Source organism: Eptatretus burgeri, unplaced genomic scaffold, assembly GCF_056783735.1.
Source record: "Eptatretus burgeri isolate ZD-2024b unplaced genomic scaffold, Ebu_testis_v1 Ebu_testis_scaffold_43, whole genome shotgun sequence".
In the NCBI taxonomy this organism is placed as follows: Eukaryota; Metazoa; Chordata; class Myxini; order Myxiniformes; family Myxinidae; genus Eptatretus; species Eptatretus burgeri.
In genome coordinates this window covers 53,136-67,395 of record NW_028221993.1, presented here as the reverse complement: position 1 = coordinate 67,395, position 14,260 = coordinate 53,136, and the positions used below count along the sequence as shown (strand labels likewise).

The 14,260-nt window shown below is 45.0% G+C and overlaps 1 protein-coding gene across 5 annotated transcripts in view; it reads left to right on the top strand.

Moving 5' to 3' along the window:
* The window catches only part of LOC147007710 (uncharacterized), a 50,786-nt gene that overhangs the window by 19,462 nt on the left and 17,064 nt on the right, over positions 1-14,260 (top strand). For 2 of the 5 annotated variants that reach the window (XM_085866551.1, XM_085866555.1), the window contains 3 exons: positions 7,622-7,678; positions 9,159-9,311; positions 10,880-11,002. In XM_085866551.1, the coding sequence (XP_085722677.1) occupies positions 7,622-7,678; positions 9,159-9,311; positions 10,880-11,002 (333 nt within the window). The other 3 variants (XM_085866550.1, XM_085866552.1, XM_085866553.1) reach the window with 3 other exon arrangements.

Genomic DNA, 14,260 nt, shown 5'->3' with positions numbered 1-14,260 from the left:
GTGGTGATGCACCGTTGTGTCTTAGCCAGTTTGAAAGCATGAAATCATGCCACCGCTATAAGTGGAAGTATAAATATATATTTACATATATGGACATGAGGAAACAATTGATAAAATAGTACACGGGACTTGTACCTGTCAGGCATCATGATACCAACACTTAGTCGAGAACACCAAACACAATGATCTGCTTCAACATTCCTTTCATTGTGTTGTACTTTATAACCTTTATTATCATTTGCTATCGATGTTGTAAATGGATGGCTGTTCGTGGTAGTGCTATGTTATGTTGTGGATGTGGTGTGGTGTGCCAGAAGTCCATTGGTCTAATTACCATTGATTTTGCTTGCTGCTGTGTAAGCAAGCCACCACCTTCCAGAATACACTGTCCTTCAGTGGGAATATTCATCTACCGTCCTGTCCGCCTCCCTTCACTTGTAGTCACCGTTGATCTTTCAATCTCACATTCACTTTTTTTTCTTTTTTTCTTTTTAATGCATAGGTCAAAGTTCTTTTGAAAGAACCTGTTCACCATCCATCCATCCATCCATCCATTGGGACCATACTCTGAGCAGAGCATTGGTGCCGCCATAGGAGTCTCCTTGGCTATTGGGTACCATCCTGGACGGGTCGCCACTCCGACACAGGTTACCAGCAAGCTGGCACTCATTTTGCCAACTTCAGAAGGATGACAGGCAGTCAACCCCACCTGGTATTAATTCAACAACCAAGGGGGACTTGAACTCAGGATCCTCAGATCCTCAAGCCCACCACCCTAACCATTAAGCCAACACCAGGCATGTGTACACCAAAAAGGGTTTATGTCAGGAAGTACTTGGCGTACACCAACGAGAGGTTAAAAAACAAGTTGGAATTTGTTGGGAAGGGCAGGTCAGAGAATTGCCTACAAATCGGCTCTTCCTTGTCGTTTCTCTAACCTACCCTAGCACCACAAATCCCTGTCTCTTTTTGTGTGCTGCTGATCTTTCAGGCTGTTCATGGTGAAAGGACATCGAAAAGACGTAACTCACGTCGCCACTTCGGCCTGTAAGTGTTCGGTTGGCATTGCAGAGTCGTTATAATCCATTAGAAGCAAGTTCAATATTTGTTCCTCACATTTTATCAGTTGAGAGGAAAAAAAACACAAATAAATAAAACTTCAAAACAATATTAGCCGAGGACTGGTTATGGCCTTTCATGGTGCTACCAACACCAGAGCAGTCATCGCTTGAACAATCATCGAGCAGACAAGTGACACATCTTTGAGCCGAGATGTCACTTTATTCTCTCACCGGTGCTATAACTCCCCACAATGGCAGGCTACACCTATTTTAAAAACCCTGGGGTGACCTGCCACCCTGCCTTAAAGCAAACCCAATCACGGGCATCAGGAGGCGAGCAGAGAGGGTCCATCTCACTGTGCCAAGAACTCCGTTGCTGACAGTTTGGAGACATGTGAACCCACATTCCCAAACTTCTCACACACTATTTTCATCCGTCTTTCTCAGAAGCCACTCAGAAACATTATCTCCAACTCTGCCTGCTTTAATTTCACTGGATGATTCATAAAGTGGGCTTGGGATCCTAGGGTTCTGAGTTCAAATCCTGCTTTTCAGTTGAATTAACTCCAGGTGGGGTTGACTCAGCCTGTCATGCCTGTCATCCTTTCGGGGTTGACAAAATGAGTACCAGCTTGTTGGGATGATTGAGCCATTTGAGTATCCTGTGTTGGAGTGGTGATCTGTCCAGCATTGTGCCAAATAGCCCAGGAGACTGCTTTGGCAGCACCAATGCTCTGCACAGAGGATGGTCCTGATGGATGGATGGCCCAGGAGGCAGCTTGAGCACCACTGATGCTCTGCACAGAGGATGGTCCTGATGGATGGATGGCCCAGGAGGCTGCTTGAGCACCACTGATGCTCTGCACAGAGGATGCTCCTGATGGATGGATGGCCCAGGAGGCTGCTTGAGCACCACAGTGATGCGCTGCACATAGGATGGTCCTGATGGATGGATGGCCCAGGAGGCAGCTTGAGCACCACTGATGATCTGCACAGAGGATGGTCCTGATGGATGGATGGCCCAGGAGGCTGCTTGAACACCACTGATGCTCTGCACATAGGATGATCCTGATGGATGGATGGCCCAGGAGGCAGCTTGAGCACCACTGATGCTCTGTACAGAGGATGGTCCTGATGGATGGATGGCCCAGGAGGCTGCTTGAGCACCACACTGATGTTCTGCACAGAGGATGGTCCTGATGGATGGATGAAATACTGGAACCTTTTTTTCCCCTTCACCAAACATTTCATTTCCCATTTTCTATACATGTCGAAAAGGTCTAGTGGGATAACCTGGAGGTATGCACCTTCGTCTCTGAGCTATGTTGCCTGGGTTTGAATCTCAACCCAGCTGTAAACTGTCATCCTGGTGTCCAGCAGGCACGGAGATGCATCGATGTGTGTTCACCTGTATGACCTGTCTGCCTTTCGTTGGTGGCTGTTAAACAGTCTTTTGCAAAGTGTAAGGTTCCACCAGGAATGACCTGATATCAAATTTTGAGTTTAATTTTTTTTCCCATTTTAATCACTGTGACCTAAAGTCCCCCGCCCCCCCCACCACTGGGGGCATGAACTGGGGGTCAAGACCAAAAAAAATTGTTTCATCTTTCATGCATCCCCCAATGTTGATTGCATACACAAAGTTTCATTTTAAAAAGTGTTTTAAAATGTTCCCGTAATTGCATTTTTCGGTATTTGACCTTTTTGTCTGTAGCCCAAGCGGCACGGCCAAAAATGATACCACTCTTGCACCTTCTTGCCATGTAGTGATCATAACTACTAAGTTTGGTGAATTTCTGCATTCAAACCCTTTTTGAGGAGATAGCATGATGGACCGACAGATGGACAGACTGATGGACGATCTGCATTGGTGGAAAAGGAAGGAAGGATAGAAAATAATTGCCTTAAATGGCATCCCTGGACAAGAGCATTCCCACCATCTCTGCAGGTGTCAGTAATTCAGCTCCCAAAATGTGGAATCTGCCCCAACACAGAGCGTCAGACATCGCTTCCAAACAGGCCTGAGCCACAGCAGCCTCTTCCTGCCGCTCCAGTTGTTCGAGATGCATTTGTTGTTGCGTAGCTTTCAATTGTTGCATCCGTTGCTCTTCGAGTAGCAATCGAGCTTCGTCTGATTTGCATGCCATGGCAGCTCTGACAGATGCTTCGGCTGCTTCTGCTTTGGCCTTCAACAAGAGTGGAGACCTGGAAGAGTTGGACAAAACCCGGGAGCCAGCGACTTATGGCTCGACAAGGCAGCTCTTCTTCCTCCTGACAGTGAGACGAGCGTGGTCAGGTTTTTTTTGTTTCTTACTGGCCTGGAATGACCTACATGTCCCGATTCTTGAATAAGAATACTCCAGGCAGCTTGACCAACACCTACAGAGGTTTAAATAATGTCTTCTTAATTTTAAAACACTCCAAGTGCGACGGTAAAAACCGTGCTCTCGTCTCCCCAGTTATTTTTTGCCTCAAGAGTCGCTCTCACCCCCTCGCCATTCGAGATGACGCAACATATTGTTGGAGCAAAAATATGCATGAGGCAAGACATGAGTGTTCCATAAATATACATTTACATTCAAGGTTGGAAACATCATATGAGTCAGAATGGCTGAGCAGTCTAAGGCACTGTGTTTAAGTCACAGTCTTCTCTGAAGATGTGTGTTGGAATCCAACTTCTGACACCATTCTTCATTTTTATTTGATTGTCCCGACTTGAAAGCAACAACAAAACTGAACTTTTCGAACGATTTCAAAAAAGAAAACACAGAAACATGTGTTTCGTTTGTAAACATTTTGTGGATATGGACTTTTTTCAATCAGTTTTTTCAATGAAATTTGTTCACCTCGTCAATATTGTTCCTTCTTTAACCTTTTTCACTTTTTAAAACAAGATGTGAACTCCACTTGATGGCTCGATCGATACAGGATGAGTGTTTCTTCAACTTGTCAATCTGACATCGATCGAAGATTTTTCTGTTTTGTTTAATGAATTTTTCTGAAGAAGTGGGAAGGAAGGGAAGGAAGGAAGAAGAACCCCAGGGACAATGCTGGAATTTTGATGTTGGCCTGCGTCCACCAGTCTCACGGTTCAAGTGCTCTGCCAGGAAAGATAAATGCCTCGCATTCTTTCGGAGTGATGTCCAACCAAAACATGTTCGGGCCTTGTTGTAGAATCAGCTTTAATCACCACACTTTTGGATGACGAAGCATCATTGATTAGAAGATGGCCGGCACACCGGAAAACGGGCCCGCACATGCTTGCGCAAACCGCGCAAGCCGACGTCACTCGATGAACACTGATGACGACACGACTCCATACGATAGCAGGACTCCTCTTCTTCTCTTTCTGATTACCCCCCACTGTATATAACTGGATCCACAATTTTATACTCGATTCGAGTCAGGAAATCGTTTCTTGGCCTTTCTGACGAGATCTCTCTCTGAAGATCAAACTTGATGACCCGGGGTTTTGAAGGACTTGGTTTTGCATGTGATGAGAGCAGGTGACGTCGTTTGACCGGCATCCTCGTCAATCGATCTTGTTCTTTCGAACTTGTGAGAAGATCGTTTCTTCTTCGGCTTCACTGTGAGGTCGGACGAGTGTACATGCTGAACTGCTGCAAACAGAAGGCCAAAATCGTGGCTCCTTGTCTGCCATTGTTATTAAAGATACAAGCCTGGTGTTGGCTTAACGGTTAAGGTGGCTTAAGATCTAAGGGTCTTGAGTTTGAGGCCCTGTTCGTGCCATTAAAATAACACCAGGTTGGTTGACTCAGTCTGTCATCCTTGCAACCCCACTTTGATGGGACACATGACTCCGACCCATGACGTTTTTTCATTATTATTCAATTGAATTGAGAATGTGATTAAAATAAATTAAATTCAAATCAAATGGAACACCAAGTCGTTACAGTTCTGCAGTGGAGTCATCAGGAGGAACCTGAACAAGGAAAAAGCAAAGATGAAGTCATCAGGAGGAACCTGGATCAAGGATTCACATTTCATGTGCTACTCCTCTACCCTCAAACCCCATCCAGGCACAGCCAAGTGAGCCTTATTAAAATAAATAAATAAAATCAACAAAAATCAAAAAGTACCCAGATCAAGCAAATTTAATTATTCTGGCTGTCAAACCATGCCTCTGATCAAGTTGAAATTTAAAACATCTATTCCCCATCACCACGAGATCATAATTGTGAAGTTTCACGTCGATTGATTGAGCGGTTCAACAGAATTTTTTTTTTAGTTTTTCGCTCAATCCAACACGGCTGCCAGAGCACGTGACATCAATTGTTTGTGAATACCCTGGTGGCCTCAAGGCTTGGTGAACATTTGTGTGAAGCCAAACCATGTGACCTGTGACGTCACATGTGTGAACCTTTTGTTCCTAATGGATAGGCGGTGATACGTGTGAAAGTTTTGCCTCGATCTGTTCAGGTACGACAGAGGAAGATTTTTGAATATTTTTTTTTAAACAATACGGCTGCTGAATCACTGCTGTGACCGATGACGTCATCAATTTTTTTTTCTGTGGGCCATTTCATCCCTCTTCATATTGATCAGATTTGCATTCTACTCTACATGTGTAATTATGACGTCATAACGAAGGCACCTATGACGTCATTAAAAAAATCCTCACTTATTCCCCATGAGGAGTACTTGTCGTGTGTCAAGTTTCAATTTTTTTCTTCGGTGTGGTTTCAGAGACCGAGGTCCAAAGTGTTTCCGTTTTTTTCCAACGTGGCTGCCACACCACGTGACCTATGACGTCATAATTATCAATAAGACATTCGACACGAGTGTGTAGTTCTTTGTCATGAGATGGTGTCGTGTTTGATCCGATTTAATTATTTTTTATTACAGTAAGTTGAAGAACGAATTGTAAATCGCAGACGGCGACGCGTGGAAGTGACGTGATATAGTGCCTGGAGAATCCTGGAGGATGACGATGTGGCCTTCTGTGAGGGAAAGCCCATGACGTCACATAGCCAATAGACGAGACACGCGATGTTCAGGTCGCCACAGGTGTAATCAGTCTGTGTGTGTGTGTGTGTGTGTGTGTGTGTGTGTGTGTGTGTGTGTGTGTGTGTGTGTGTGTGTGTGTGTGTGTGTGTGTGTGTGTGTGTGTGTGTGTGTGTGTGTGTGTGTGCGTGCGTGCATCAATCCTTGTGAGTGGAATGGAAGTGAATCATTACGTTTTATAACATTGATCGTACTTTCTCTCCATCCGATACGGGGTTTGACCACGTTAAAGACGGCTCTGCGGATTTTCAGGAACAAAGCGGGTCAAACCCGTAAAATCCGGGTCACTTGCCATCTCTGACGTCACAGCGTACACGTAACATGTGTACTTCGTGGTGGGATTTGTAGGTTTTAATTTTCTTTTATTTGTCCACTTTATGAAGCCATGGCGTTGTAGTTCGCGTCAGTAACTTTATCAGTTTTTTTAATTTCCTCAGTTTTGCCTTCGTGAAAGTGTGTCCAGTGTTTTATTTTCTCGTCAACAAACTATAATCTGCCGTACAAGAGGTGCTGTGTACTATGGTTCTGTACGAAACGAATACAAGAACCAGCGAACCAGAACTGGTTCACACCGGAAGTGAGTCTCGGAAAGTGCGGGAAACGCGCTCGCGTTCACAGCAGGTCGGTTTATAAGTCTCTTTCACTCTCCGGACTCGTGTCTTGTTATAAGTATTAAATAAATCGATGGAATCAATGATTTTGAATGTCCATGGTGTTTGAAAGTCCGTTGAGAGAACTCCCCACGGGGTCGAGGAAAGGGCCTCGACGCCAGGGTTTGTGCGGCTTCGAAGTTTCTTGCAGAGCGCTCGCCAAGCGGCTTAAGCACTCAAACAAGCGCTCTATTGGAAATCGTTGATGAGAACGTCTTAAAAACCGTTTGTCTGTCTGTTCGTGGACGGGTTGGGTGTGTGGCAAGGACGAATCGATTCGATTCTGGTGAAGATCAGGATCAAGATCTGGATACGATAATTATTTAATTTTTAAAGTTTCTTTATTTATTTCTCGTTATCTTTATTGGTTTATCATCCACAAAATATATCAGTGAATGAAAATTGTTTTTATTTTTATTTTTGCCGAATCGACCCAAACATGGTGGGTTGTCGGGTTTCTTCTTCTTCTTCAATAGGAGCATGTATTTCAAAGCAATTCTAGTTCTTGGTAGTATTAATATTGTTTTGTAACAACATTAATATTATATTATCATTCGTGTTATTACTTTTGTTATGATTAGCACAGTTGGAAAAATACATGCTACGATGAGCTATCTTAACACAGATGTACACCTCAACATGGATTTCGCCCATGGTGGAAAACCCCCTTAGGGAGGGTGGCAAATGAAGTCTCAACAACCTCCATCACATGACCCTCAGTCCTCCTGTCAAGTTGGGTTGAGATTGGAAAAGTAATCACCGAATGTATCGTGGTTAGACAGACAGACAGACAGACAGACAGGCAACAAATTGTGTATTTTAGGATGTCATGATGATTCCCAATGTTAATAAATGACTTGTTCACGGCTTCCAACGTCGTTGCAGGTCATGGAGGTGAAGAAGAGGATTGAACTCGAGCTACAGAACAAAAAGCCGGCGGAAGTGAGTTGTTTCACCCTGATGATCATTTGCTCTTCTTGTAAACTACTACTCTTGTTGTTGTTGTTGTTGTTGTTGTTGTTGTACTTGTTGCGAAGTCGGCACTCCCCTGAGGCTATGGCAGACAACATATCGCAGTTCCGAGGCAGTTATTTAATTCGTATTCATTTCCGATAGTCCTTCCCTTTTGTCTCGTGGGTTTATGGGACAAAATGTGTCGTGAAGGCTTTTCGGCAGGCTCTCTCATTCTGTCCTTCATCTATTTTATTTACTTTACTGCACATACGATCTTCTCTTCATGCAAGCATGCTCGCCACAGCTGCAGAGTAACAAGAGACAGCTCATTAGCATATGCCGCCAAAACCCCATTCAAACTTCGTGCCATTCCCGAACCAACCATCACCTCAGATCTTCGCCAGACTCGAACCACAACATGACAACATTCCTATAACCATCACAACGGCCTTATAAAAATCCCTACATCCATTCAAGCTCGCTTACCCCACTATTACCGCTACAATGCTTCAACCACCTCACCACAACCGCTTTGAATTCGGCAACCACAGTCACCACTACGGAAGCCCACCACTGTCCTTCAAATATATCTGGGAACCATTACAGATGCTTCTGGCGTGTAGCTCGACTTTGCGATGGAATCCGTTCGACATCGCCTGGAGAGCCCCAGCGCTCCGCTCAATCACGACCCCCATTTGGTGTCCAGCGCACGCTCCTGGCCAGAAAGCGCCCCGAGAAGCCCACGCCCCGTGTTAACCTCGGAGCTCCGTCACGTGGCTGGGTTCAGGGGCGAATGGGGCCATTTTCGGCCTCGGGTCTTCGCAGGGGTGGGGCTAGTACTTGGAAAAGCGGACATGCACCAATGGGGACGCTGGGGAACACCTACTGACCATCCTGGTCCGACTTTGAGCTCCTCCCTCACCTGACGTCCATAAAATACCCTGCTAAGGAGTTGTAGTAGTTAAAAACTTCTGAGTTCTGAATGTTGGGTTGCTGCAGAGAGAGACACTTTTGGCTTGGTCGGCGGTACGGGGTGGAAGGCGGTGTTGAGCAGGTGGAGCAGAGCGCTCGGTCTGTGAGCGAACCAAGCACCGGGCACCGAAGGAAGGGAGTTCTCAGTTTTCACTCCGTTTTCTTCTTTGTTTGTTTGTTTGTTTGTCTGGGCAATATTAATACAATAGTGAAGATGTGCTTTGGCAAAACTGATAAATATTTTTTGATTAATCAATTAATTGATTAATTACTTAATTATTATCTATTTATTTATGACTTTTCTTTTTTCTTTCTCATCTGGGCAATATCTCGGGCACCTGTTGAGCTCGGAAGCTGATATTTGGACACCACAATGAACAATGATTTGGCAATGAAGGGTATTTTGATTTCGTGATGATTCAATAAATTGATTAATTACTTATTATCGATTTATTTAAATTTTTTTCTTCTTTCTCTCTACTTGTGCGTGTTATAGTTGACTGAATTGGTGCTGGATAACTGCTTGCCTGGTGAAGATGATCGATTGGAGGGCCTCACCGAGGAGCTGTCAGGCTTACAGAAGTTGTCTCTTATGAACATGGGACTCCGCACCCTTGAACACCTTCCGCACCTTCTGTCCCTGCAGTCGGTAAGACTCGGGTAGTTCGGAAGGTTTTGGTCAATTTATGGTCACCAAGACCCAACAAACATCAAGTTTTCTCTAAAAGTCAAAAGTTTAGTTACGTCTGGCGACAGAGTTGCCTTTGTTCGGGAATAAATGAACAGCTATCACGAGTATAAGTATAACAACTGTATTGTACTGTGTGGGTTGAGGCATTGTTTATGATTTGGTACCATCATTGCTGTTACAGTATTTCAGTTCATCTCCATATTGCATCCAAGCAAATACAATCCGTAACTGCACTGATGGGAATACTCTTGGAGGTGGAGGAGAGAGAAAGAGGGGAGGGAAAGGAATGGGAGAGAGAGGGGAAGGGAGATTGAGGGGGAGGGTGAGATAGGACGGAGGGAGAGAGAGGAGGAGGGGAGAGAAAGAGAGGGGAGAGAGAGGGGTGGGAGAGAGAGGAGGGGGGAAGAGAAAGAATAGAGGAGGGGGAGGGGTGGGAGGGATGGATAGAGAGAAGGAGGTGGAAGAGAGAGGGATGGATAGAGAGAAAGAGGTGGAAGAGAGAGAGAGAGGAGGAGGGAGAGAGAGAAGGAGAGAGAGAGAGAGAGAGAGATGGGGAGGGAGAGAAGAGAGGGGAGGGATGGATAGAGAGAAAGAGGTGGAAGAGAGAGAGAGGTGGAGAGAGAGGTGGGAGAGAGAGGAGGGAGAAAGAGAGAGAGAGGGGGGAGAGAGAAAGAGAGAGAGAGAGAGAGAGAGAGAGAGAGAGAGAGAGAGAGAGAGAGAGAGAGAGAGAGGGGAGGAGAGAGAGAAGAGAGAGAGAAAGGGTGGGGAGGGAGAGAAGAGAGTGAGAGAGAGATAGGGAGAGAGACAGAGAGATGGAAGGAGAGAGAGAAGGGGGAAGAGAGAAAAGGAGGCAGAGAGAGAAGAGGGGGGGGAGAGGGGGGGAGAGGGTGGGGAGGGAGAGAACAGAGGGGACGGATGGATAGAGAGAAAGAGGTGGAAGAGAGAGAGCGGTGGGAGGGATTCAGAGAGGTGGGAGGGATTCAGAGAGGTGGAAGAGAGCGAGAGAGGGGTGGGGAGGGAGACAGAGAAAGAAAAGGGGAGGGGAGAGAGACGAGGGATGGGGGAGGAGGAAGGGGATAGAGTGATAAGGAGTGGGGTGAAAAAGAGGAGGGAGGAGGGGATGGAGGGCATGGGGAAGAGATAGAGGACGGAGGGGAGATTTGGGAGGGGGAAAAAGAGAGGAGATAGGGGGAGCGAGGATGGGGTAAGGAGGGGGGGGCGAGAAAGGGTGGAGCGAGCAACACCTCATCGCACGTCGCTAGACACTCTTGGAAGGAGGTGAGAGTGAGGAGGATTTGGGAGAGAGGAGGGGAGTAGTGGACGAGTTATGACGAAACTTGATAGATTAGTTGGTTCGATGACAAGAACAATTCGATTTTAGTTCAGGTGCGAATCGAGATCCGACCTCTCAGTGGGATACTAAACGTAAACTAATCATCCTGGTGCAGGTACGCGCTCTACCGAGTGCCCTTCTACTTCACTCTGCTTTATAAGATTTTTTTTTTCAATTTTTATTTTGTTTCCAGATAGATCTGAGTGACAATTGCATTTCCACTGGACTGGAATATCTCGCGGAAAGAACGCCCAACCTCATCCACCTTCGCCTTGGAGGAAACAGGCTCAAGAAACTTTGTACACTGGAGGTTCTGGTAATCAGTGACTCTTCTTCTTCGTTGCACAACACATAATGTATCTGAGCGGCCATTTGTTTACCTTTCCTTTAACAGCCTTGTTTGAAATGTCACGAGAATATAAGACCCGTCACTTCGCCGACGGAAATGCCAATCTATGCTGTGATGGCCAATCAATAGGGCAAGAAGGAAAAATGATTCTTGGGAGTGCGGGGATAACCAGCGTGTCCAAGTACTCATACAAAAAATAAATAAATTAATTAAATTAGGACAGGAATTTGGTCACAGTGATGACTCGTCTGAACTGGCGCTGGATGAATATTTTGATGGATTCAAACAATGCCTTCAAATTACTTTTCACATAAACTGGTGAAGATATTAATTTGAAGGATGTTCTGAATGTTGTTGTTGTCCTCGACGTATTCAGGTACAATATCAGGCTCGAGCACTCATTTGAAACCATTGGGTCAATTTGATAGCACTTACAGTCGTGGACAAACATATTGTCACCCTTGTGCACTTTATTCAAAGAACTCACAATTTTCTCTAAAAATGAGTTGAAATTGACAAATTTATTTTGTTTCCACAATTCTTTATTTCACTGTTAACATTACAGAACCTTTGTTTTTGATTCAGAACTCAATAAATCCTTTCAAATCAGAAAATAATAATAAATGGCATTTACAAAATTATTTACACCCTCAACTTACCATTTGGTATCACGGCCTTTGGACAAAATACCTGCAGCCAAGCACTTCCTGTCACCATGAATGAGGGTCCTACTCCTCTCTACTGGCAGGATGACCCACTCTTCTTGTACAAACTGCTCCAGTTCTCCCAGATTTGAAGGGTGCCTTCTCCCAACTGCTGTTTTCAGGTCTTCCCACAGGTGTTCAATGGGATTTAGATCTGGACTCATTGCTGTCCACTTCAGAACAGTCAGGCACTTTGTGTTGAACCATTCCTGGGAGATTTTTGAAGTGTGTTTGGGGTCGTTGTCCTGCTGCAAGACCCATGACCTTCGATGGAGACCCAGCTTTCTGACACTGGGTTGAACATTGCACTCCAAAATTCCTTGGTAATCGAACCAGAGACTGCACAGCAAACCCAAAACATCACTGAACCTCCTCCATGTTTGACTGCAGGGAAGGTGTTCTTTTCTTTGAAGGCTTCATTTTGTTTCCTGTAAACATACAGATGATGTGCTTTATCAAAAAGCTCTAATTTGGTCTCACCTGTCCACAGGACATTCTCCCAGAAGGATTTTGGCTCGTTCAGGTGTGTTTTGGAAAACTCCAGTCGGGCTTTCTTATGTCTCTCTCTCTCAGCAGTGGGGTCCTCCTGGGTCTCCTGACATAGAACCCCCTTTCATTGAGTTGGTGACGGATGGTGCGAGTTAAAACTGTCGTACCTTGTGTCTGAAGGTCAGCTTGAATCTGTTTGGTAGTTCATCGAGGTGCTTTCTCCACCATTCGAACAATCCTTCACTGCAATCTTCCATCAAGTTTTCTCTTGTGGCCACGTCCAGGGAGCTTGGCTGCAGTACCATGGGCCTTAAACTTCCTGATAACATTGTATACGGTGGACACAGGAACATCAAGGTCTCTGGAGATGGATTTGCAGTCTTGAGATTGTCCATGCTTGGCTACAATCTTGTATCTGACCTCCTTAAATAATTCTCTGGTTTTTTTCTTTTCTCCGTGCTCATTGTGGCACCCACAGTGACATAAAACAGCAGAATGACTCCTTTTCTCAACTCAAACTGGATGAATGAATGATTTTTTATATTGCAGGCACCTGCAGCTCACCACAGGTGAGTTCAATTCCAAAGGAAAGGAGAATCACCTGCTTGAAATCCAATTATTTCAAACAACTTCTGAAAGGTGCCAATAATATTGTCCGGGCCATTTTAGGATTTGTGAGTGGCATAAGCTCAGATTTAGTAGTTTTTTCAGCTTTTTTTGTTTGTTCCACTTCAAAGCAAACAAATATATGTGTGGATACCAAAATATTTCTTAATTTCAACAATTTTCTGCAAGAAATGGTGCTTTATTTGAAAAAAAATGCAAGGGTGTTAATATTTTTGGCCACGACTGTACGGCGGATTATGATGTGGTGTTTTCACGTTAGTGTATTATCGGCCGCACTTTAGGCCATCAGGGGTCACCAGTGGCCTTCCTCTTCCTCTCCTTCCCTCAACCATACCCAGGATAGTTGATTTCTCCAGACTTTCTTGTTCTGCCCACACAATGTGTCCAAAGCATGAAAGTTTCAGTTTCATCATCAGTGCTTGTAATGTACTTGGTGGTCTAACTTATTCAATCACTGATTTGTTTCTTCTTCTTGCAATCCACGGAATTTTTAACATTCGTCTCCAACACCACATATCAAAACTGTCAATCTTCTTCCTTTCTTTCTTTTTCACTATCCATGACTCACATCCATACATTGCAAGGCTCTCAAAATCATTGGGATCTCCCACGACGAATCTGATATGAGTGTCTTGGCCTTTCACTCTTGTATCCTCTGCTCTCTCTTGGCCATGTCCCTCCCAGGTTTCTGCAGGGTGCACATGATCTGCCAGTAACCCTATTCCTGTTAAACTCCCAAAATCCAGGCTCATTGTTCACCTCCACTCATTTGTTCCTCTTTTCATTCGCCCGTGGAACCGTCTGTTCAGTCCCATTCATCCCCCCACGGCTTCAGGACAGCTGTTCACCACTTCCTGAGCTCATCCCCATCCATATGCTCATGATATATTTTACCTTAAATGATTCCATTCCCAAACACTCCTTTTTTCCAGGTTATTTATCTTCTGCCATCTGCTTGGAAATCAGCAAACATTACCACTCTGCATAAAAAAGGTGCAAAAACAGATCCCTGCAACTACAGACCAATCAGCCTTCTCCCAATCATCAGCAAGGTCATGGAATCCATCATCGCTTCAGACATTAAATCCTTCCTCTTCGCCAATGGCCTGATTTATGATCATCAATTTGGTTTCAGACCAGGTCATTCCACCCTGGATATGCTGTTTCTGCTCTCCCAACAATGGATGGAGGTCCTCAATGCCGGACATGACATCAGAGCCATATCCCTAGACATATCGCGTGCTTTTGACACGGTCTGGCACCCTGCCCTGCTCACCAAACTCTCTTCCTATGGTATACAAGGCCAGCTCCACTCTTGGCTCACAGACTTCCTCTCCTGTCGCAGTTAAAATGTGGCACTTAATGGAGTTCTCTCATCCCCTCTTCCTGTCCAGGCTGGAGTTCC